This window comes from Mytilus trossulus, chromosome 14 (genome assembly GCF_036588685.1).
Source record: "Mytilus trossulus isolate FHL-02 chromosome 14, PNRI_Mtr1.1.1.hap1, whole genome shotgun sequence".
Lineage (NCBI taxonomy): Eukaryota > Metazoa > Mollusca > Bivalvia > Mytilida > Mytilidae > Mytilus > Mytilus trossulus.
In genome coordinates, this window is record NC_086386.1 from 80,298,144 (window position 1) to 80,324,334 (window position 26,191).

The 26,191-nt window shown below is 31.2% G+C and overlaps 2 protein-coding genes across 2 annotated transcripts; one reads left to right on the plus strand and one right to left on the minus strand.

The window, feature by feature from the left end:
- The first annotated feature begins 451 nt into the window (after nt 1-451).
- LOC134696618 (uncharacterized) lies at nt 452-3,454 on the plus strand. Its single transcript, XM_063558486.1, has 5 exons — nt 452-643; nt 1,213-1,464; nt 2,306-2,327; nt 2,832-2,952; nt 3,342-3,454. The coding sequence occupies exons 2-5, from the start codon at nt 1,255-1,257 to the stop codon at nt 3,397-3,399; spliced, it is 411 nt and encodes a 136-aa protein (XP_063414556.1). The 5' UTR covers nt 452-643; nt 1,213-1,254; the 3' UTR covers nt 3,400-3,454.
- Nucleotides 3,455-5,281: 1,827 nt separating this feature from the next.
- LOC134695822 (ufm1-specific protease 2-like) lies at nt 5,282-26,047 on the minus strand. Its single transcript, XM_063557249.1, has 14 exons — nt 25,924-26,047; nt 24,410-24,560; nt 20,203-20,255; nt 19,481-19,691; nt 18,111-18,328; nt 17,283-17,376; nt 16,574-16,725; nt 15,765-15,867; nt 14,724-14,870; nt 13,680-13,858; nt 8,006-8,104; nt 7,406-7,508; nt 6,230-6,354; nt 5,282-5,395 (listed from the first exon to the last, which is right to left on the minus strand). Exons 1-14 carry the CDS (start codon nt 25,960-25,962, stop codon nt 5,309-5,311), a joined length of 1,761 nt encoding a protein of 586 aa, XP_063413319.1. The 5' UTR covers nt 25,963-26,047; the 3' UTR covers nt 5,282-5,308.
- Between the last annotated feature and the right edge of the window lie 144 nt (nt 26,048-26,191).

Genomic DNA, 26,191 nt, shown 5'->3' on the forward strand with positions numbered 1-26,191 from the left:
TTATTCTATACAATGCATATCGAATATTTGTCATACGAAACCTGAATGTATTAGATTATCTGAATTGATTTCTTAAGATTTGTAATCAAAATTCATTGCTGGTCCTGAAAACTATTATGATCTATCATATATCTGAATATAATTTCGTCATGTAAATAATGATGCGTGACAATGACGTCAAAATTGTTATATATATTGAAATTTAGACTGAGAGGCCGAGTTTTACTAAATTATGAATGATAATCTACGAACGTTATGAAAATTTTGACTAAATATTTTATCATTAAGGAATGCATAAGATGTTATCAAAATCTAATAGTATTTGTATTGCCACATACACTGTATCTTTCCATATGAAATATGGTACTGCCGAATCAGTTTATTTGTCATATATATACGTATTAGCACACGGAGAAATTACCACATTAACAATAAACTGGCATTTTTTATTACAGGACAATGTAATTGCACCGAGGGATTTTTCGGATCCGATTGTTCTTTAGAAAAATCCCAATCACCTGTGTTGGCACCAGACTCCTTCAAAGGAGTTTGTGATACAAGTTTACGGAGTTGTCATTCATATATTGTACCTGGACTTAATTTTTTCAAAGGAAATCTTGTTTGTCGTTTTAGACCTTTCAAGGTATGTTTAATTCTTGATAGAATAAATGTTTTTATGTAATCTAATGATCGTGATGATCAACTAGTGTACTATTTATGAGTTATGTGATCGATTTCAAACAAGTACTGTTTAAGCCAAACTAAAGGTGGTTTTTAAAAACAACTTACCTATAAGGTATTATTTCCAAAATGTTATTTACCTTCTTTTTTTTTGTATTCACTGTTGGGATTATATTTAGTTTTCCTTCTTTTTCTAAATTTTCGCATTGTTCAAATAATGACATCAACTGAACAAATTGTACTTCATCAGATGCGCATTTCGATAATGAATGTCTCTTCCTTGATGCTCGATTCTAATATATCTATAATGTTAATGTTCCTTCACTTTTTACTCTCTAATAAAATCTTAAAACATGTAATTCGTTTCTTAAGAATAAATACAGGTTTATGTTTCGTAAATGTAATGTGTCTTTTCTGTAGAAACTTAGAACAAATTTCATTTTATCATTTGGAAAATCCTGAAAAATACGTATCGAAACGAAGTTGTGTAATTAACATAGTATTTTCACATAGTTCATTTGCTATTTCAAGATTATCTTGAATGAAACTGTTGACGGCGGTCGAACTGAGGAAATGCCAGGAAAATATTTTGGTCCATTTTATATGCACTGTCCAGCCCCAGCATCACGACGAAAACGATCCATAACAGACGAAAGTTCTGCTTTGGGTTATCGTCTTAGCGTTTCCAATGATGGAATGAATTTTACCCAAGAACTAACCATCCTGATTTATAATTCGCAATGCTTGTACTGTAATTTCACAAGTATGGAATGTATAGAACTGGTAAGCAATTCGTGTTCTAGAAACAACTCTATATAATGAATATATAATTAATATTTCCAATATTGTTAAACTTTATGACAGAGATCATTTTTCTTTTCTTCTTTTAATTTTTATTCCGTAGTATACAATTCCTTAAAAGTTTAACAAAACTATTTGTGTCTGGGAAAACAAAAATGAGTCAAACGTCTCGTTCTTTTCCTCACTAAGTTAATTGGCAAGTACACATGTATTTATATTTTACTGAAATTGTGCTTTTTCATGAAAGTTAAAAAAAAAATTACGTATACTATATTGTATGTAATATCAACTACTAATAATTGATGGCGTCTTTTTCGTTTATTTGTGTGTTGGTACCAATTTTCTAAATCAGTTGTGCTTGTATGTCTGTTATTTATGTTTACACGTTTTTGGCTACTGGGCCCCACGTATCATGACGTTGAACAATTCTGTATATTAATAATTGGGTTGTGCACCCAATTTCGTCAATATAACGGAACTATGAACATGGAAAAAGATAAAAATAGCACTGTTTAACGGTATCCTTTAGTTCCGGTTACAAACCGATCCGGCCCCAAGTCAATCCGGTCTCATAATAAATGATAAGGAATAAATTATATATATATGGAGAAAGTGTGGTAAAGTTGTCCAAAAGGGCTTAGGCAGATGTGTAATTTTTTTAATAGAAAAAAAAATGAAAATGTATTCAGTGTTGGGTTTTTTATTATTCTTTTTTATGTTTTTGGTGATATATTTAAGTTTGGAAACCAAGATAGCTGAGATATCAAGAATGTCTTCTCAAATTTATAAACGTATTGTAACACCAATACGTTTTTTCTTGTAGGATACGTGTCCAGTTGTCTTAGGTAATTTATAAGCATTTATATATGATAAATGTAATAATTTTGGATTTAAAATGTAAAACTGAATGCAAAGTTAACATAGCAGCTATAATAAAATTGATTAATGTTAAATGGAGGACAGAGGAAAAGGACATCGTGTGTAACCGTTTCTGACTTGTTTAAACGAATTAATTTTTGACAGTTCATGTTATGAAGAGTAATTTCTTTGCTGTACCAGCATAATCCCTACTATCATGATAAAATTCAATATAGTTTTAATTAGTTTAACCTGGCTGTTTACTGTACACTTCAATTTAGTTATAAAATATTGTAATCAAATTTCAATCAATAGTATGATATATATTTTACCCTCCTTTGCATCAATCAGTGCCATGTGTATACAAATATATGTGCAAATATATATGTATACATAGATATATGTTTTGCTTCAATAAAATATTTTTTAATACTAAACTTTAAATATTTTGAAATATATAGCATTTTGTTACAATATGCTGTCTTTTGTAGTGCCAGTTGTGGTAATTAACTCAGATAGTAACACTCCCTTGATTGCTGGATTATGTGGTGGTTTTGCAACTTTAACTATTATATTACTGATTGTCATAGTAACAAAGAAATATTCCAAGAGGCAAGTATCAAATATTATCACATATTTACATCTGTATAATAAAACGAATGTTCCACAATCCTGCCAATTGTTAAGCAAGTCAAATTAAACTTATTATACACTAACAGCATCCAACTGGCTATGAAGACATCAGCAAGGTTATTGATCCTGATATGAAAATTATTGACACGAAAAAAGTTAACTTATAGGAAAACAAGGGTAAAACTACATGGCACCATCATAGTTTAAATGTGCCTATAGGAGAGTCAAAGATATGCTGTTATGTTTTTTGGTTGTTGATAAGGATAGTACAATGGCCATGAATATAAGTTGTTTTATACTGATTTTGTGACTTATAAATATAAATAAATGAATGAATGAATTCTAGTTATGATGCATTTGTGTTACAGGAGCAACCAAACCCAACCTGCAATTTCAAGTACAGGACAATTGAAAACAGCTTACTGAAATGAATTCTGAGTATATGTATAAACATGAATCATTCAAAAAAGTAGAAAAGGACATAAATTAATTTATAAAAATAAAATGTTGAATTTTCATGATGCATAAATTGATTGTTCTATAGCTATATATATGGGCCTCTGACTAATAATGTTATCTTTATTATATTTTTAAAACAATTGTTCATACTATCTTTATCATTTTTATTGAATTGAATATGTATATAATTTCCTTCTGTTTTTCACAATTACTTTCAAATACATATAGATCTTATTATATTTATTAATTGTAAATTTTATTAAATAACAATCTTGGTTTTTTTCAAATATTTTTCTAGTATTACAGTTTATACCAAAACAAGTCTTGTTGCAAATGTACATATTTGATAACACATTTATTACATTATCACTTTCTAAATGAGGACCAGGATAATGCAAATACAATAGATAGTCAACACCATATATTATCTGCATACAGTATATAGATTATCAGCTCTTCTAAATTTTGTTATAAAAAACGTTATACAATAAACTCATTATAGATACTAGGACTTAATTTTGTATATACGCCAGACACGTGTTTCGTCTACAAAAAAATCATCAGTGACGCTCGAATCCAAAACAGTTAAAAAGGCCAAATAAAGTACGAAGTTGAAGAGCATTATGGACCAAAATTCCTAAAAGTTATGCCAAATACAGCTAAGGTCATCTATGCCTGAGGTAGAAAAGCCTTAGTTTTCCAAAAATTCTAAATTTTGTTAACAGTTAATTTAAATGTCGTCACTATATTGTTGGCATTCTACGACATTCTTGACAACTCAATCAATCGTTTTTATTCTTTCCAACTAAAACAATCCTCTGCCATCTGAATTCCATCGAATTTCTGAATGATGTACAGAAAAAGTTAAATTTGACATCAAATACAACATGAAACTTTATTGTAAATGTGTCCTCTCTGAATGGAGCCTTAGTTGCTAACTGATCTTAGAAGTTCAACTATTACAGTTATTCTATAAAAATAAGGATGTGTGGTATGATTTCAATAAAGACAACTATCGGTCAAATTTCAATTGAAAATAAATGAAAGCAATTAAAATAAAGTGGATGTACACAATTTAGGGGAACTAAACAATGAGAAAAACTCATACCTTACAGTTGGCTATAAAAGAGCCTGACATTAAAAATATGATACAATTCAATTGAGAAAACAAATGACCTAATTCATAACAAAACCTTTAAAGAAAAACAAATTTGACAGAAATGAACCATTGACAGCAACGAAACTACCGAGTGCTTTTAAACCATCCATAACCTGGGTCAGTGGTGTGACAGTACAACATAAAAACAAACTATAAAAATCTGTTAAAAAAGGCTTAACTAATCAGATAGATACAAACAGAAATATATCTACCAAAACAAACGGTCGAAGACAGATTCTTATACCCTACATCCCCAAAACATAAAGACATTAAGTATAGATCCATGAGTACTCACAGTTACACTTTAAAAGTTGTAAGTTCAACCATGCAATTGGCAGGTGTGTGTTAGACTTCAATTTGAAATGACTTAAGGGTTGCTTTAGGTTCATGGTTTACTCCTTGCCTCTTTAGGATTGACCACCATGAAAAAAGCAAAAAGTGCTAAAAGTGGTGTTAAACATAAAAAACAGTTAATCCTCTATAACAAAATTCAGAATGGAAATGGGGAATGTGTCAAAGAGACAACAACCCGACCATAGAACAGACAACAGCAGAAAGTCATCAACAGGTCTTCAATGTAGCGAGAAATTCCAGCACCTGAAGGCGTCTAGAATATTCTCTGGGGCCCTTTTAGTGTTTTGGTATCTAATAATAACTCTTAATACAAAAAACAACAAATTAAAAACATAATAAAAATATATCTATTTAATGTATTATTCAAATACAAACAGGTCTCTGTGGCATACATAAATTGTAATGTGCTGTCTGATCCCAAAAATCTGTTCCTTTCCAACCACACCAACCCTAGAAAAAATAAAAATATCTGATAAACATACATGTTGCTAAGTAATAACAATACAATAAGATATTTCAGTTTATAATACTGTGATGATTCAATTAGTGGAGCATAGAAAGTCGACTTAGCGTAATCTACTATTTTGTTTAACTGTAACTTGCTGTTATCCAATCAGAACTATTGTTACAAAATAATTGCATTAGAATTCTAAATAGCCCAAACTAAAGTAAGAAATTAGAAAAAAAAATTTGGGACATACAGACATAAAAACTGACATGCGTTAAGCTAAATGCCCTATCCCCTATATAGGGTGAATAACAGCAAGAGGGCATAAAAAAGTATTAAAATAGAACAACCTGTGTTATTAATTTTGTTATCCCTTGTATATAAAAGTGACTGGTACATGAAGTTTTAAATAAACATGTATATTGCTTTATCTTGCAATTTACCTGTGGAATTGTAACAACTTTTTTTTATGAAACAAATTGAACAATTATATAATTAACATTGTTTAAAAGCAACTCCTCTTCAATCCAGCAAATAAATTTCATGGGTCCCTACATATTCCTACATATTCAATGGGAACTTCTACTCATTCTTTTTATTACAGTAGTTGTGAGTGCCTGATCCAGAAATGTTCATAAGTTGGGGCCTACTGACTGCCTAAGAGGGTCCCGCCCCCATTATGCTTCAATGATCCCAATATAAGCAACAACATTTTTCCCATAAAAAGGGTGGGGGAAGGGGGTCAGCCCCTTTCCCCCACCACACAAGCCCCCCCCCCCCCCCCCCCCCCCCTTGAAATCTGCCTCTGGTGTATATGTCTGTGAAAGAAATCTTACCTTATCTTGAATAACTTTCAACTCTTCTGCACCAGTAAAGTGAGGGTCTAGGATCAAAAACTTCAAATCCCCTGTCACATCGTTAAAATCTACTCCTAATATTGTGTGTGCTAATACTCCTCCTCCTGGAAAAGGTTCACAAAAATTGTCAATATATGTTTACAGCAGAATGCGTTGAGCGTGAAGGTAAAGGTTTACTCTTTGGTTAGCTTGCTTTCTAGCTGAACAATGAAGTCATTATTAGGTTAGGTATACAACTCTCCTTTTGAAGTATTCTAGTCTTACAGACATATACTTGTTATCTGTCCAATTAAAGGAGGGTAGTTAACCTAGCTTAATAATGACTTCACAGTTCAGCTAGCTAGCTAGCTAACCAAAGATATATAACCTTTACCCGCACACTCAATGCATTCTGCTGTAAATATAACGGAATTGGATGAGACTGTCATTAAAGTGAGAGGGTTAGCGCTATAGAACCAGGTTAAATCCACCATTTTCTACATTTGAAAATGCCTGTACCAAGTCAGGAATATGACAGTTCTTGTCCATTCGTTTTTGATGGGTTTTGTCATTTGATTTTGCCATGTGATTATGGACTTTCTGAATTGATTTCCCTATAAGTAAAGTATTTTTGTGATTTTACTTTTTTCTGTAACATGTCGAAGCCTCATATTGTGACACACAGCTGATATTTTACAGTATCAATACATGCAATATGCAGAAAACTTGATAATCAGTTTCTAATATTTAAACACGTATCTAACAGAAGACAAATTTTCTGATTCATCAAGCAAACAGGAACACAGGAAAAGTACTTTCCAACTTCCCAATAAAATTAGATTTAGAGACAAGACTATGAAATGTTAACCCCATGAAAAAAAAGTGTGCTGAAACAATGAATTCTGGTTTACCATCTTATTTTAATTTCAACACATTTTAGGCAATGATGTTATCTTAATTTGTCAAAAAAAGATAAGAGTTTCATGATACATGTATACGTATATTAAAGAGAAGTGGTGGCTGTTGTTCAAATCAATAAAAATAAGCTTAACTGAAAAAGTTCCAGTTGCTTATACTTTTTCATTTTCATTGGGAGAGTTTTAAAATAACCTGCATGCAAACAAAGGATTCAATAAACTTCCTCCAATATTAATAATACTTGTATGAATAACTCACCAATCATTATAGGTGTTCCCTGTGTTGTAAAATGCTGAGCCAGTTCTCTCCCTTTAGAGGACAAATCAGCCCCTGCACTGACAAACATTATCTTTGAGGTTACCTGAAATATATGAATAACCAATGCTTGAAACAGATAAATGTGTGGAATTAACAAAAGTGGATGCCAAAGCAGAGCTGATTTGACAAAATAGTATCTTCCTTGAAAATAGATGTAAGAAGATAAGTACTAATGAGACAACTCTTGATCCTAGTCACAACTTGTAAAGTAAACCATTATAGGTCATACATAGTATTGCCTTCAACACAGAGCCTTCGCTCACAAGGAACAGCAACCTATAAAGAGCCCAACAAATGACTTGTGTAAATTATGTCATATTCAAATAAGTTCAAGATGACTCTTCAGAATTTTAGATTCTTTTTTTCTGACATAGAACATGTAGAAGTGAATAAAATTAAACCCATACTGTAACCGTCAAATTCTTGCATTTATTTCCAACTTGTCCAGGTGAGACAAAACTAAGGTCATGTGGAATGATTGCAAACAAGACAAGTATTCACCAAAATGTGTATAGTTTTAAAAAGTTTTTATTGACTTACCCCTATTAATTGGTCCAAAACATAACTGCATTCCATAGACCCAATCCACTGCCTGGACCCAACAAACTTTGGGTCTTTGTCTCCAACATCTACTAATGCCTACAATATGGAATTAAATTTTTTGGTTTTGCCAATCTCTGCATACAAACTATTACAAAGCCTATAGAACATTTATAATTTGTTACACATTTAAATTGTGGTTCAACCTCTGCTCATGAAACCCAAGAAAATTGATATACAACGACCACATATAAATCCACAATAGTTATTAAAATTAGCTACAAGTTATACGGATTTACAGATTTTCATATTCCATCCGATTTATGCGTTCAGTCTAAAAAGAAACTCCAGTGACATGTTACCTGCTGTATGACCATGTGACCTCATAAGCAACATGTCTGAATAAGACTACAGTCTGAACCAAGATGATTGTGTATTTTGTACAGTTAGTTCATTTTTTTTTTACATAAACTTAGTTGTTAAACAATTGACAATAAAAGTGCTGTGCCATCAGCCCATGATATGTCTGTCATTTTTGAAAGAATCAGTTCCAAAACTCCTCAATGTCATGTCAGAAATTTATATAAAAAAACTAGAGGGAGATTATTTAAATACAATTTAATTTTGGATGTAACGTGTCTTCTGATTGGCTAACATTGTTTTGTTTATCAGCTCATAGACATAATTTTAAAGTCATGTGACTGTGACATCATCAACCTTTTTTCATGCTTTACTTAAAATGGAATTGAAGATTAAATTATAAAAAATGACTGTAAAAATTTATCTATCTATTCGAAATAACATAAAAAAAATTGTAAGGGTTCCCCGGAACCCAGTGTCTCGCCTACTTTTGCTGTAAATCGCAGGCTCAACAAAAATGAGGAAAAAAATCAATAAAAATATTCCTCTTGTACTATCTTTTGATTGTAAGAAGCTTCTGTCCAAGTTTGGTAAAAATGTAGGATAGTTAATGAATCTTATAAATGTTTTGAAAACTTTAACTGCAGACTGTATGTAATGTAAACTGGAAGAAAATCTAAGTCCATTTAAAAGTAAAATACAGAAAAAAATCGAGTTATTTTTTTACAAAATTTACTTTTGGATACTATCTTATGATCATAAATAAGCTTCTGTCCAAGTTTGGTACAAACCCAGGATAGTTTAAGAAAGGTATTAAAATTTTAAAACTTTAACCACAGAGTGAATGTAATGTTTCCCCGCAGAAAATCTAACTCCATTTCAATGTAAAATACGAAAAAAATAGAATTTTATTTTTACAAAATTTACTGCTGGATACTATCTTATGATCATAAACAAGCTTCTGTCCAATTTGGTAGAAATCCAGTATAGTTTAAGAAAGTTATCAAAATTTCAAAAACTTTAACCACAGAGTGAATATTTGTGGACGCCGCCGATGAAGATGACGACACCAACGACGACTGAATGTAGTCTCGCTTTTTCGACAAAAGTCGAAAGCTTGACAAAAGTCGAAAGCTGGACAAAAATGCACACTTTAAAATAACCCGCTAAGGGCATTATTTAGTGTGCACAATGATGCTATTTCTTAATAGACAGAAAAAAATATTACAGTTATTCCTTAAAGATATAAGCCAATCATTAAAGTTTTATGAAAACTGCTCAAAAGCATGTTTTGGTTATTGTTCAGAAACTGTGAATTCCCCATTTTTTCATGTATAAAACCCCATAACTCTGAAACATAATATCGAAAAACATATAAAAATTAAAAAATGGTCAATAGATATATAAACAATTCAAAAAGTTTCATGCAAATTCATAAATGCATTTTTGAGTTATTGTCCCACATATTGACAAAGAACAAATGGATCAATAGATGTACGGACAAATGGATTAAAGAAGGAGAATATTATACCATAATATGTACAATATAACAAACATCAGAAACATTTCTGAATTAGCACTAACATTTATCCTTCCTTGGAAATTTGACACACTTTGAATAAATGAGGGTCTTGATAGGGGGGGGGGGGTCTGTTTTTCTGAAAACATTTAATTTTCAGCCCTTTTTTCTCTAATCTTCAATCAAAGAGCTGAAAGCTCTGAAGAAAAATGACGCCACTGTCTCTAATATTGGGATAGTTTTTATGCAAGTCTTGATTTTCACATACCGTAATTAGTTTAACAATACAACATGTCTCGTAAGCATATAATTGATATTCGTATATGTGTGTGTGTGAAGTGAAGGTGCCAACTGGCTGGGTTTTTTTTAAGACAAATGAATAGGTCAAGACTACCTGAATTGTACAAATAAATACCGTAGAAAGGCTTCTATATTTCTCACTGGTACATAGGCTGAATCCGGGTCCGTTCGCGCCCATTCACGTTTGCGCCAACTCATGTTCGCCCCCTTTCACTTTCACACCCTACATGTTTGCAACTAATCTTAATTGGTTTTGTGTTTAATAACTCTGTAAGCAAGTGTTTTCTTATAAGTATAATTGTTGTCATTGTCTCAAAATAAAGTGAGACAGCATTTTTTTTTTTGTGTTGAATAAATCTTACTCATGTTTTGGATAGCGTATTGTTAAAGATAATAATAATCCTTTCTAAATAAAGTGGTATTTTGTCAACGTTTTATTTAGCGTTGAATAACTCTTAATCATGTTTTGGTTAGTGTCTTGCTATACTTTGTTTCATTGACCTCTTTCATAATGAAGTGAGATTCTGACTATTTTATTCTTGTGTGTTGAATAAATTTTATCATGTTTTGGTTATAATAGTGGATTGCTATATTTTGGTTCCTATATTTTATTGTTTCGTTGTTTCAGATCAAAGGGCTTAAAAACAATTATCTTTTGTGTTTTTCCTTTAAAATCTTCAATGTTTTACTCATACCAAGCTATAAATACATTCAGTATTTACACCAAAGCAATTTAAAACAACAATCATGATTTTCCAATTATTCAACTTGAATTTGAATTAAAATTGGGCGCGAATGAGTAGAGTGCGAACGGACCTTGGGTGTGAACGTGCGAGGTGCGAAAGTGTATTGGGCGCAAACAGACCTGATACCACATAGTCTGAACCCCCTTCTCCCACAAAATATGATGTAAATTAAAAACAAATTGTTCAGAGAACAATTGAAGTCTTTCCACTAGAAAAGATCTATTTTTATATTGAAATATGAAAAATCAGTTTAAAATGTTAGTTCCTATGGCTTTATGACGTCCTATTAACCTATGACCTTGACCTCAATATCAAGGTCACAAACCATGGACCTTGAATCAAAATATCCTAGGTCTTTAATATGTTTGGTTAATGAGTACTACCACTTGACGCGTAATTTTAAATGTAAGATGGACAAAAACTCCCTTTTTTTGTATGCGCAGCCTTTCAACCAAAATATACAAGTAAGGACATGTCGCAACTAATAGTTTATGAAAAATTATTTGTCAAAATGTCATACAGTATTTGAAAAGAAGTGAAAATAAGCCAAAATCAAAATTTATAATATGACCTTGACCTTTGACATTGACCTCATTTTCATTTTTAGTACCAATGACCTCATGAAGACCCTAGGTCTCTATCAGTTATGGTTTACCAGTTGAAAATGCATATCGCTTGAATCAAATGAAAAAGGGGGAATAACTCTCATATGGAGTCCCCATAGAGTTATGGTTCAAACGAATATTCTTATCCTAAATATGTAACGAGCAATTTGGTAAAATAAAATCTTTTACGGTTACGAAGGAGAGGTGGCCACAAGAAAAACAGTGTTTGGGGAGATAACTCTTACAACGTAATGTATTTTGTTATAATTACATTTGATATATGTTTCATTATAATACTTTATTCTGATTGGCTAACTGCACATCACATGTAATTCCTCAAGCAATTGCATCACTCAATAAAACTTTTCATTCATGATAACACGTGGTCCCACAATAAAGTGCACAGATGAATTGAATAAAAAAGTTACAAAATTCGTGTTTTCATGATCCTAGCTAAAAAAAGTAATTATAAGTATTGAATGTTTCTTTTTGTAACCTCATAGGGTTGCAAAAGCGTTGACCGTGTGCACATTTTTAGAATGAAGCGCTTACGCTTACGGGCTTCATACAAAAAGCACTTCGGTCAACGCTTTTACACCTCAATGAATTTACAAAAAAAAGCATTCAATACTTAAATGCAGTTGTAAATTTTGAAAGCAAAAAGAGTTAATACTAACTTTCACTTTTTTGGATGTTCATGTACATTTTGAATGTATTTATTTTTCTAAACTACATGAATTTTTTGGTGTATTTTTAATGATATATATGTGTAGTCCAAATAATTATTACGTCTGGCAAGGCTTTTTAAATTTTATTCTGGGACACCTTCCTATGACCACAAGGCTATGTTAATTTTTTTCTGGAACGCCTTCTTAGGAAGCCTTCCTACGAACGTCTTAGGAAGGCGTCCCAGAAAAAAATAAAATAGCCTTGTAAGACGTCATTATTATTTGGACTAATACATGAGCTATTGGATATTTTTATGCATTATTTAACCAGTTGAGTCTTTTACAGGATTGTTTGTTTAATGCTGTTTAAACATTACTGAAAAAAAAACCACCTTAAATTTGCTAATTATTTGGCATGAAAGTTTGATTTATTGAAAGGGACTCATAGTTTTCCATTTAATTTTAATAATTGTCTAATGGTTAAAACAATAGCTTCGTTGTTTACTTTTATACACAACAACATATTCACTTTGGTCTCGTTGTTTACCTAATATTCACTATGTACTTGGTAACAGTTATTATTTAATTGAATAGAAAATATTATAATAAATATTATTGGAAGCCGAATTGACGTCAAATAGGTGCCGATTTGACTAGATGCCAATTAAACCAGGTGCCGACTTGACTTGTGCGTTTTAATTCCTCTGCGATCGTTTGCGGTATTTTCTTGAGAAAGCCTATTTTCCATCATCAAAGAGAAGAAGAAACTGCTTGAAATGATTCCCAAACGCTTTGTGATTGTTAAAATAAGTTAAATTCACTCAAAAAACAATTTTAAAACTTGCGATGTTTAAACAGGAAGTTTCAAAAGCACGTGTAAAAGAAGAAATTAACCGGTGAGAGTGGAAATCCGTACATAACATATATCACTATAGTACGACTTTTAAAGCAAAACAGTTTCATCCTTTTGTAAAACAGTCTTTAATATACCTATCACATTAATGTTTGAAGTGTCTTAAGCTTATTCAAAACATATAAGTCGGTATGAAACACCAAAACGGAATGATAATAACCGATTACGTTTTGTAGTTTACAAAATTCTGGACTGGTTCCTGTCAAACTACAAAACTTTGTTCATCTGTAGTGGAATACAAACAGAAACCAGTTAGTTTGTAAACTGGTTCCTGGCTGATTACTACACAATGCTCATGCAAAATGATAACACAAGCACATTCCAGTTTGGATTGAAATTAGTAAATACAAAACCAAGCGCGGTAGGCAGAGAAATCAGGTCGGCAGTTATGGAACAATGACTGCGTAATTTTCCAAAAAATTAACCCCATTTTTCCCTTATCTTCATTTTTTTTGGCCATTATTCTCTAATCTTCATTTTTAAGAGCATTATTCTTTAATCATTTAACCCCATCTAAACCCTCATATACAACCTGAACATGAACACAATTGTCTTTATATTACCTGCTGTATTTCTTTATGACCTGGTATAGGTTTCTCTGTATAACCCTGAAGTCTGAACCAGGATATAAGAGTCTGTAGAGAACGATAAGCACATCCCCACTTGTTGTCATCAAATCTGTCCTGCATGTAATGATGGTAGCTGTATAATCCTTGTACAATATAGGGAGTACCATCTTTCACTAGGAGAAAACATAAAGAAAGTTAAAAAAATCAAACTGTTTTAAGTTTTTACAGGAATGGTTGTTCTTCTGCATGTACACTTTTAAACCCCCTGCATTTTTAGGTACCAGTCATGAACCTGATGTTCAGTGGTTGTCATTTGTTGGTGTGATTTTAAGGCGTTTCTTGTTCTAATACAGATTTGACCGTTGGTTTCTGTGTTCAGAGCCCTTTATGACTTGCTGTTTGGTATTAGCCAAGGCTCTGTGTTGAAGGACATACATTGCTCTATACTTGTCACTTTGGATGAGAGTTGTCTCATTGGCACTCATATCACATCTTTGTATTTATAGAGAACAGTTTATGTAATGGATGTGGTTTGTACACTAGCATTTTATAGAGAACAGTTTATGTAATGGATGTGGTTTGTACACTAGCATTTTATAGAGAACAGTTTATGTAATGGATGTGGTTTGTACACTAGCATTTTATAGAGAACAGTTTATGTAATGGATGTGGTTTGTACACTAGCATTTTATAGAGAACAGTTTATGTAATGGATGTGGTTTGTACACTAGCATTTTATAGAGAACAGTTTATGTAATGGATGTGGTTTGTACACTAGCATTTTATAGAGAACAGTTTATGTAATGGATGTGGTTTGTACACTAGCATTTTATAGAGAACAGTTTATGTAATGGATGTGGTTTGTACACTAGCATTTTATAGAGAACAGTTTATGTAATGGATGTGGTTTGTACACTAGCATTTTATAGAGAACAGTTTATGTAATGGATGTGGTTTGTACACTAGCATTTTATAGAGAACAGTTTATGTAATGGATGTGGTTTGTACACTAGCAATTTTTTGTCAAAGTTTTCCTACCTCCAGAAGCAGATAAACCTGCATGTGGATTTACCAAGTAGCCATATTTTTCAAGGTCTTCCAAGAACATGTGCTTATTGTTTCTTCTGAAAACTGGTCTGTCATCATTTAAACAAAACTTTTTGTGCAAATCTCTTCGCTTTTCAACTGAAATTAATAATTACAAAACATTTCTGTTATATTATGCTTAGATTTTTACTAAAAAAAACATTTCAACAAAACACACAACTATATTTACATGTACAGTCATAAAAATTGTGTAGTCTACTTTTTCATTTTTTGTATTGTTTATCTATGTGTTATAAAAAGAATCTTCATACTTCTTTATCAAAAGAAAGTTGTCTTTGCTTAAACAAGCTATTTTAGAATAGAAGAGTTTGTAATATTGCCAATGATTATAAAAAAGAAGATGTGGTATGATTGTAAATGAAACAACTCTTCACAAGAGACCAAATTAATCAGAAATTAACAGGTATCAGTTACTGTATGGCCTTCAACAATGAGAAAAGCCCATACTTTGTTGTCAGCTGTAAAGGGCCTTGAAATGACAATGTAACCAATTCAAAATGAGAAAATAAACAGTCTAATTAATGTACAAAATAATGAGTGGAAAATTAAATACTGTAAAAGCAGAAATTTTCATGAAGGATATAATTTCATTTATTTCATGAAAAGAATATATATTCACTAAATTAAAACATGCATAAAAATTTAACCTACGTATAATATCACCTCCATTTAGTGGAAACCAGGATATCCCAAGGAAATCCTATATTGAGACAAAACCACAAATTTAACCCCCCCAAAAAATAAAGTTTCTACAGGATGTTACACAGCAACAAAAAAAAAAACGGGGTTCCTGACATGAGACAGGCACATAAAGAATGTGACAGTTCTACATTTTTAATAAGATTTATAAATAGATTTGAGAAACTTCAAGCCTTGTATAACATCTTATAAGGGAAATTATTATTCTAAATTTTAAGAAAACTGTCACAAGAAGGTAAGTAAGCTTAAATTTGCAGCTACATAAATCTTTACCTAAATCATCATCAGACATTTTGGAAGGATATGTTACAGTAAGGAAAGTATTGAGGCCTAATGGCTGGAAATGGTACGGTTGTGGTGTCTGGAAAGCTCCTCTCTGAAACAAACAGATGTAATATATATAATCATTATAAAAACAACTATTTTAACAATATCTAGAGACTAAATTGTCATCGAGGTTATCTATCATAATGGATATTACAAATATAAAATCTGAATCTCTTTTTGCTATGGTATTGTTTGTCATTCTTGGATATAACTTTTTTTTAATTGCCCTATTGGTACCTTTCTTATCTTATTCTGATAGTAATTTTAAAATAGATGTCAAATGATCAAAAAGAAATCTATATTCTATTTCAATTCAATTTTAATCCTTATAAAATTATCAATACGTTCCATACAATCAAGAACCTACATTATATACATTTTGTATGTACTAAGTCATTGAGTAGCATGGGCATACAATTTCTAAGGAGATGACAATCAATAATGTCCTAACTCACCAAAAGATTTTAGTATATGCAAAACATAACCAACACTATTGAACTAAAAATAATTTGTAAAAATTCATAGAAATGTGAAAAAATATAAATATAAATTGTGATTAAGTACCTATACAGAGAAAACATGATTGCTAGTTTATCCTGCACAATGATGATCACTAAGACTCTTGATGAACGTAAATAGTGCAGGGATATAGGCGATCCCCTCCATCTGGTAAATGACGTCAAAAAAGCGTTCATAAATGACGATTTTTTTTCCAGTAACGGATGAACCTGAAAAGTTGTCTAATGAAAAGTTACCTTGGAATGCTGCATCATACAGTTTGTCATTGCCTTTAATTGACGACACACACTTGTTGACATAGCAACAGCTAGTTTACTAACAGTAGTATCAGTTGTCACTGTAGATATTGTATCAATGTGTAAAGTAATGTCCACTGATTTAGTGTTTACTGTAAAATAAAAACAGAAACTAACTAATTTGTAATAGTGCATGTGGCTAGCATGTTATTGCTGTCATAATCTTTATAATTCCAAGCTTAAGGTGCATGATTTTTGTCTGTTGCAGATGTTTCTAAAGTTTGAATGTATTCTTACGCATGGTCTTATTTCATCTTTGGTTTTAAAGTTTCATAATTCAGTATTTTGTATAATGCTGGTTGAGTTATTTACAGTAATTTCAGACAAATTCGGGATTTTTTATTATTACAAAAATTGAGATGATAGGTGTCCCAAAATTGAAAACTTAAATGTTATAAATGTTTTGGTGATTTCTTGGGTGCAGGTGAACCAGAAATTTAAATTTTCAAAAAATTTTAAAATATATTTAGTTTTTTTATGCAGACTTTGACAAAACCACAAAAATCAAATATTCTCAAAACAAGTTTTTAACAATCAACAAAAATTGGCACCAGCAAAAAATTAATGAAGCTGTCAAAGTAAAATTAAATGTAAAACAACTTTTAAAATGTTCAAAATTTGTAAAAATTGTAAAATCTCATTTGCATACCAATATTATGGTATATAACAGGGGCACAAGGTGGGATATCTGTATCTGGTTGTGTTCCACTTCTCTTTAAGAACGTAGTAAATTGTAAAGTTTCCTGAAAAAGAATACACATCAAACATTTCAAACATGTTTATTTGTCAAAACAATTAAAATGTAGGCAAAATTCTCAAAAATAAAAAGGAAACATGAACCCTATGGTGATAGTTTGAAAAACAACTATCAGCCTCACAATGTTGACAGTTGTACTATTTTTATACCTATCATGTCCATTATTGTGTCAATCATAAAAATCAATTTAATAAATTACTTTGCCCTTCATGGGCCCTTTAATTGGAAGAAAAATATGTTATCTTATCTTATTTCAACTGTCTGTTTGTTTTGTTCATACATCATTGTCAATATAATGGATTTTTTTATACACCTGTCAAACAAGTAAGAATTTTGGATTGTTTTAAAACCAGATTTAATTCACCGTCTACATAAGAAAATGCCTGAACCATTGAGTCAGGAATATAACAGTTGTTATCCATTCTTTGGATGTGTTTGAGTTTTTGAATTTGCCATGCATTGAATCACAGACTTTCCTTTTTGAATTCTGCTCAGAGTTTGGTACTATTGTTATTTTACTTTCTTCTAAAAACTGTTATAAATAAGAGTTAAAAACACCATTTTTTATCATTCCATATCCTTTTCATGAAATCTTACAAGTCAATAACTAAAACGAATGGATATTGGTAAAAGTAATGGAAACAAAAATCCCATTCAATATTAAAAATTAAATTAATTAATTAATCAGGAAAAGAGAAATATATATAAATGAACTTATACCAAATGTTTATCTTTCTTCTTTCTTGTCCTTTTGAAAATCCCACCATCCTCCTCTATCAAGTCATACAAATCTACACATTTACTGTCTTTAGTTATACCACATGGCTGGTTTCCACCAATCAAAACATTGCTCTGTTGGAGTTTATACATTATACAGCCAGACTTTATTATTTTATATTGTCTGTCTATTTCTTTATTCAAGCTCTTTTTCCATGACTCTGAAATAAAATAAAAAAACATAATGTTTTATCCAAATAATATTATTCAAGCACTTTGTTTTGCTTAAGCGAAAATACTTATATCTTAACTTTATATCTAGAAGACCTAGATGAGAGTTGACATGAAATTGCATAGCAACAAGCAACTGATAAATTATGTCATGCTTAATGCATTATTTCATATATATCAATATATACTGAGATAAATGGAAACAGACTTTGTCACTGAGGAACCATCAAATATAACTATATAATAAACAAAAACAAGAGGCCTCTTAGAGCTTGATTTCTTCACCTGCAGAAATATGACCTTTCAATTTAAAAAAAAACAAATCAATTATACAGCATTTTTTTTTAGCATTGATCAAGTTCAATCAAGAGAAATAGATTATATCCTTGGATACATTGGCACTTGCCAACGTAATGATTTGTAGACCTCAATCACTTGTTTCAATTTTACTTTTACCTGATTGCCATTTTTCAGGATGATCAACAACAAGAGTTCATAAAAGTTATCACTAAAGAACAATAACTCTTTGGATCAATACTGAAGGTTTCAGTCAAACCAGCATTTTTAGATCTTATTTTGCCAATCTCTTTTCTTCTTTACAGTACCTGTCTGTTTATTCTATTTTTCAAGTTCAGACGCCAAAATAAGTCAAAAATTATCTTTCAAGGAAAGTAACTGATATAAGGATTCATCCAATGGCTTTGATCATACTTTTTAGCAAATGTGTGAATGTACAAGTGATATTTTTTACTGTAAACAGTTGACACCTGAATCTAATAATAATTGAAAAATAAATAGGAACAAACAGAAAAAAAATCTAAAATCTTCTTTAAAGGGCAATTACTCCTGTAAAGAGTAAACTGTTTATTTTGATGTAATAGGATTACAATGGGAAGGTATCTTGACATTCTAAGGTTTGACACCTGAAGGTAAGGGGCATTCCTACCCTCCTATTGGTTTACAGTACTACTACAGTCTTTGCTTTGATTGGCAGCCCAGGCTGGTAAACTTGCTCCAGGGCCTGTAAAAATAATATCTACAGGCCAACAGAATCTAACTAAAAAATTTCAAAAATTGAGCTTTGGGCCTGTAGATTTAAGAGTTCGTTGTGAAGAATGCTGATTATCAGAACTCTCCCCTACCTTCACTGTCTCCTATATCCACCGTCACATCAATACAACATGTATTCCTGGCTATGACACTTGTATTTACAACACACTCATCTGTAATGTTAACAGTAACAGAACTCTTCCCGTCCTCAGCTGTCCAAAAGTTGAAATTATCTTCCGATAAAACATTGGTCAGGTTATCTGGTAGTGTTAGTATAAGTAACTGGGAAAACTGTGTAGATAACTGAAATATACGAGAAACATCATAAGGAACATTTATTTAGAATACAGTTTAGCATTTTTCATTTGGTTTTTAAAGTTCATTCTTATGTTGAACTGTTACACCACTGTCCCATGTTAGGGGCAGGGTTGGGATCTCGCTAACATTCTCTCTATATATGTGTCTGTCCCAACTCAGCACCTATAATTCAGTCGTTGTAGTTTGCTGCTTTGTAACATTTTTTTTCTTCATTTATTTGTACATTAATTTAGGTCATTAATTTTCTCGTTTTACATTTGTGATTTCAGGGCCTTTTATAGCTATGTAGTAAGGGCTTTGCTCATTGTCGAACGCTGTACAGTAATCTATAGTAATTAATTTATATGTCACTTGGTCTCTTGTAGAGAATTGTCTCATTGGCATCATACCGCTTCTTATTTTTTATAGGTAATTTAATTACGATCATTGTTTTGATTTGGTTCTATTTTTAGGGCTTTATATACGGTCCCCCCCCCTAAATCCACCTCTGTCATACCTTTTTAAGTAAATCTTTACTTTTGTGGTGGAAGTAACCCACTATGAACACACCTGAAAATGAAGAATTGATTCTTAAGTTATTGACACCAAATGGGTGATACATGTTGAATGGAAAATAAACAAAATAGTTTTTTGTGTCAAAAAATTGTAAAATTACATAATATAAACTTATGTATTTAACTAAATTCTGTATATATGTCAGTTCAAGTTCTCAATCTTATTTTTTATCATTTAAAAAATATTTCACACCTGTCCTAAGTGAGGAACCTGTTGTTCAGTGGTTGTCATTTGTTAATGTGGTTCATAAGTGTTTCTCTTTTTTCAGGTTTTTTATATAGATTAGGCAATTGGTTTTTTTCTGATTAATGTTTTACACAAGTCATTTTGGATTCCTTTATAGCTTGGTAATGCTGTTCCAAGTCAAAGTGAACTGCAGTTATTTAGCAGTTTATTAGCATTCACAGTTCCCACTTGACAGCAGTTATTTGGCAGTTTATTAGCATTCACAGTTACTAAATATAAGGCAATGATTAATTTGCATAAGGGCATTCCAATAGCATTCCGTAGCTGTTTCTTAGCAGTTTATTTAGCCTTCACAGTTCTTTGGCAGTTATTTTTAACGAAAAATTTAAATGAGATCTGAATATTCATGAGAACTGCTATAATAACAGCTATCAAATAATGAATATTCATGAGAACTGCTATAATAACAGCTGTCAATAATGAATATTCATGGCAACTGCTAAGTTATACATCCTAATATGGTTTTATAAACTGCTAATAACTGCTGTGGAATGCTATCAGATCTGCCAAAAGTTGCAATACAAAAAGGTGACACATGAATACCGGTAATCAATATACAGTGTACAAGATACGAAAGCAAAAATTATAAAAATTCTAATATTTTACTGTTAGTCTTTGTGAAATTTCAAAAAGTTGTACTTAAACATATAGTTGTAATTAGAGCAGTAACTATCCAATCTGATAATAGACTTAATTTTAAGGGAATGTAAACAAAAATGTGAGAAGCACTTACTTTAGCTGGTCTTAGACCCCTTATTAATTATGTTAGTGGCCGTAATGATATATAGGAACAATTAAATCAAAGAGCTGATAGCTCTGAAGTGGAAGAAGGTGAATAAAAGGTAACTTGAATTACAATAAAAGCAGCCCCCACTTACCCAGGCTGCTTTGTTCCATTATCGTTAAAATGTATTTTTTTTCTTCAAACAAGAAAAGGTCATAAGTACATGGATTTCCCATCCGTACAATCATTTTCTATGTTCAGTTGACTATGAAAATTAGGCAAAATCTTTAATTTGGCAGTAATTAAGAAGATCATATCAAGAGGAACACATGTGTACTAAGTTTCAAGTTGATTGGATTTCAACTTCATCAAAAACTACCTCGACCATAAACTTTATAACCAGAAGCATCAAATTTCCATCAAATTGTAATGTTTATAGTTCCCTTATTGCCTCTCTGTTTGAATTAAATAAAATAATAAGAAGAATCTGTTTCTTGTTTTGTTTTATTTTGTTTTTGACAAATGATTGTTCACTGCTTGCAAATGAATCATTATATTTATATATCTTACCTGTATATATTTTTGTTCGTGTCTCCATCTCCTTATCATTTGTAAATGTATAGACAAATAAGAAAGAAATAAGCTCCACATGTATATTTGCAACATCGTAAATTAATTAAAAAAATAACATACACTAACACTAGTACTGCATGGATTTTAAGCATTATGAAAGTCATATTTGTAGAAAGCTTTAAAAGACTTAAAAACAGTGTAAAATGTCTTGCTATTTCTTAGCTTACACAATAAAATCTAATATATACTTACATTTACAAATTTAAATTTCAAGATTTTACTATGATCTAACTACTAGACCTTTTATTAGTCTAGTTGCACATATTGTATGTTGAATTCTAATAAGAAGTAAACAAATTTATTATATAAACTTCAATTTAATCCTTGAAAGGAGGTCCAGATTGCTAAAATAATTTACAAATTTTAATTTTTCTATTTGTCCAAAATCATTTAAATTCATTTAATCAACGTCCTTTTATGATTATTTGATTAAAATATTAATCATTTATAGTCTTTTTACAATTTACATTTTTAAAAGCAAAATAACTGAAAACAGGATAAAACAAAGGGAAGTAACAAAAAAGTATTTCAATATTCCCAATACACATCGTTTTGATAACACAACGGCAGTTAGCCGGAGGTAAACATCGTTGATTACCAGTATGTTTGACACCCAAGTTGTCAAGTGAAGCCATATAATTATACATCTTCTTTGATGTTCAGGTAAAATTTAACACAGGTGTCAATTACACCCGTACAGTAGTAAATGATCAAATATGGAGTCTGAAAAATTTCATACACGGGAGTTTTTCCTCTTAAACGGGAGGTTCACTTGTATGTTACGAAGGGCATCTAATTCACATGACAAAGGGAAACCATGAATAAAGACAACACTTTATATATCCTTTTTATTTATATAAAAACAAAATCTTCTTGTCTGCAGGATTGCAAATTCGTAACTTCAAGGGCGAACTTGTAAACAGGGCGAGTTGTCCCGATACCAAATTCACGCATGCGTAATACAAATATCTACAGTTAAAACATCCTGTTACAAGTAAACAAATAACGTTCATGTGAGGATGAGATGAAATCTAGTAATTTACATTAATAAAAGGGTCATATTTACGATAGTGATTGTTTTACAATCATAATTTACAAATTAAATGATTCAGATGCCTAATCATGTGTAAAAATCGGTGTCAGGAATCTAAGTTGTTTTGAAATTGTAATACACAGAAACGAATGCGGCATACAGAGACTCAATGCCAAGGGTCGGCCCCTTAAGTCTTCAGAAGACTTGACGTCTTCTTCCACTAAAAAGCACTTTAATTATCAAGAATTATCAAAAAAGCAACTTATTGAAGAGATATTACTGCTATTAAAGAGGCTAATTACTACCTTGACTAAGTGATTTTCAAATTAGAAGTTATTTCATTTATTATTATTTTATTACCAAACATGCCAAATGTACTGTTTTATTCTATTAAATGTGGACCAAAAGACAACAGTTATATCCTCTTTCTTTTTTTGAATTTTAAACAAATAAATTCTTGATACATGTTATATATATTATGTTTCTTTTTTCTGAAACAAACTAAAGTAAAATTATATATTATAAATTAATTTCATTAAATGGATTGTTTGGACAATTTTAACCAATCAGTTATTCACAGTCTACTGGTTTACCTCCCCCTTTTTTCAACTCTTGAATATGATAAGATTGTTTTCTTAACAAAATAATAGATTAAAATAATATTCATATCTATTTTTTTCAAATAACATCTTGAGCTGTAAGTATATATATATATATGCTAACATTCTATTACAATCCTGTCAACATCAGATATTCTATCTAAATAAACAACAATCCCCCTTTTTGGGGCTTTCTGTATGATTTCTGTTTCCCCCTTCAAAGTTATGTCAGAATTGAGAATATACACAAGCATTAACTATAACTTTCAACTTACTGTACTGCAGGTGTGTAAAAGTATTCAATTCATCCAAAATTAAGCTTATATTTACAAAAATACACTTTTTCACTAGCAAGTATTTCCACACAACATGGAGCCAAAATGCACATTTGAAAATGATCAAATTATCTTCAAATAAATGTTTAACTTCAAGCTGAAAACATAGCCAGATCCAAGCATTTTTATAACAAAGATTAATAGGTCAACTGCTATCGAACTGCTGTCATAACTGTTGTCCCGACTGCTAAGAGGAATGCTAAGATGAATGCTAAGACGAATGCTAAGCCTAATGCTAAGACGAATGCTAAGCCGAATGCTAAGAAATGGTGAAATGTGGCAGATTTTCAAACTGCTATTAGATTGAATGCTTAGAACAGCTAAAGGACTGCTAAAAATATGAAAAACTGGTAAATAACAGCTAAAAAACAGCTAATAATAGCAGTTCAGTTTGACTTGGGTTAATTAATTAACGTTGGGTATCCCAGCAAAGCCTCTTTGTTGAAGCAGGTTCATTCAACTATAATTGTTAACGGCAACTTCTACACATTGCAACTTACAATGTAGATGGAGCAGTCTCAGTTTTTTTAGTTTTTTTAGAGAGCTCCCTTACACAAAAATAAAAAAAAACATCTTACCTCCAGGTAGATATGTATCTATGTCTTCTAATTCTGCTAAAACATTATTAGACACACAATGTACACATGCAGAAACTGTCAGATTATCATCACCTGAGTAACCTAACAATAACCCTACAGCTTTGTCTTCTTTACTGATCTGTTGTATTTGCTGAAAAGTCAGAGATCAAAGTTAAAATGGTTTCAGTATTATAAATGTTATACAGCCATGACAGCATAAAGGGGTATATTTTTGGAATATATCTAACATTCAATTTTGTCTTTGATCAGATCTATATTTGCTTGTTATATTTAGGGTATTGAACAGTATTTGGAAGATCATATATATGTTAGACTCAGATCGACGTCCAGCCTCTAATTGACGTCCGTTGCTCAAATCGACTGCCATTTCTTAAATCGACGTCCAAATCTGACGTCACATTTTCAAATCGACGTCCAAATCTGACGCCACATTTTCAAATCAATGTTTGCCCCCTTTCACTTTCGCACCCTATATACATGTTTGCACCCAAATACTGTTCGCACCCTTCATGATTGCACCCAATTTTTATTGGTTTTTGTGTTTAATAACTTTGTAATAAAGTTTTGGCAAGTGTATTCTTAAAGGTTTATTTGTTGTCAATTTGTCTCAAAATAAAGTGAGACAGCATCTTATTTTTGTGTTGAATAAATCTTAATCATGTTTTGGATAGTCATGATAGTGTAAGTTGTTAAAAAAATCACTTCTAAATAAAGTGTGATTCTGTCTACGTTTTATTTTGTGTTGAACAACTCTTAAACATGTTTTGGTTAGTGTATTGCTTTAACTTTGTTTCATTGACTTGTTTCAAAATAAAGATTATGACTACGTTTTTTTTGTGTGTGTTGAATAAATTGTATCATGTTTTGGTTACAATAGTGTTTTGTATATTGATTGTTTCATTGTTTCAGATCAAAGGGGCCAAGCAGTTAAAAACAGTTATCTTTTGTGTTTTTCATTTTAAATTTTCAATGTTTTTCTCATACTTAGCTAAAAATACATTCAGTATTTACAACAAAGCAATTTAAAACAACAATCATGATTTTCCAATTATTCAACTGGAATATGAATTAAAATTGGGAGCGAACGTGTAGAGTGGGAACGTGGGAGGTGCGAATGTGTAGGGTGCAAAAGTGCAGTGGGCGGGAAGGGACCTGATACCTAAAGGGTCCATTTAATTTGAAACCTAACAGTGAATATGTCATTTATAGCTTTAACAGTTTAAGAGGTGTCGATTTGCTTTGATTTCGAACTGTCTTTCTCGGGTGCCGAAATGTCTTTCAACGGTGATGAATATATTACATGGTGTCATTTTTTTTGTCTATGAAACGAAGACGAAGTGTCTAGAAATTTCTCCACCATGTCCATATAGAAAGGGGTTACCATATTGACGATGTTACAGATATCTTAAAAGATACTTTATATATTCTCAGATATTGTTTTGATGATAAAAATTAAAAGAAATCAATTAAATATCACTATGTTTTTATCAAACCTTCGCAACAGACGAATGACAGATGATTATTCGTGGCATCTTCTCCTAACACAGTAACACTTTCGTCTGAAATCTACACTTCCGGTTCTCGTATGCGTATGAATCTAAAAATGAAAGTGAAAGTAAGAAAAATAGCCTCAATATCAAGAACTCATAACGAAGATTTATTGTCCATTCATAATTAATTGATAATTTCATTATGAGCTATTTAATTGGTGTATGATAGGTTAATAGAAAAAATAAAGAAGATTATATCTTAAGTACGAAA

Excerpts from the sequence above, each read along its gene's own strand:
- LOC134695822 (XM_063557249.1), bottom strand. The coding sequence starts at position 25,962 with ATGCCACGAATAATCATCTGTCATTCGTCTGTTGCGAAG. Across the intron at positions 18,329-19,480 it reads GGATATAGGAGACAGTGAAG|AGTCATGGAAAAAGAGCTTG; the intron begins GTAGGGGAGAGT and ends ATTTTATTTCAG. Across the intron at positions 6,355-7,405 it reads GGGAACACCTATAATGATTG|GAGGAGGAGTATTAGCACAC; the intron begins GTGAGTTATTCA and ends AACCTTTTCCAG.
- LOC134696618 (XM_063558486.1), top strand. The coding sequence starts at position 1,255 with ATGCCAGGAAAATATTTTGGTCCATTTTATATGCACTGTCCAGCCCCA. Across the intron at positions 2,328-2,831 it reads TACGTGTCCAGTTGTCTTAG|TGCCAGTTGTGGTAATTAAC; the intron begins GTAATTTATAAG and ends TGTCTTTTGTAG. Across the intron at positions 2,953-3,341 it reads ACAAAGAAATATTCCAAGAG|GAGCAACCAAACCCAACCTG; the intron begins GCAAGTATCAAA and ends TTTGTGTTACAG.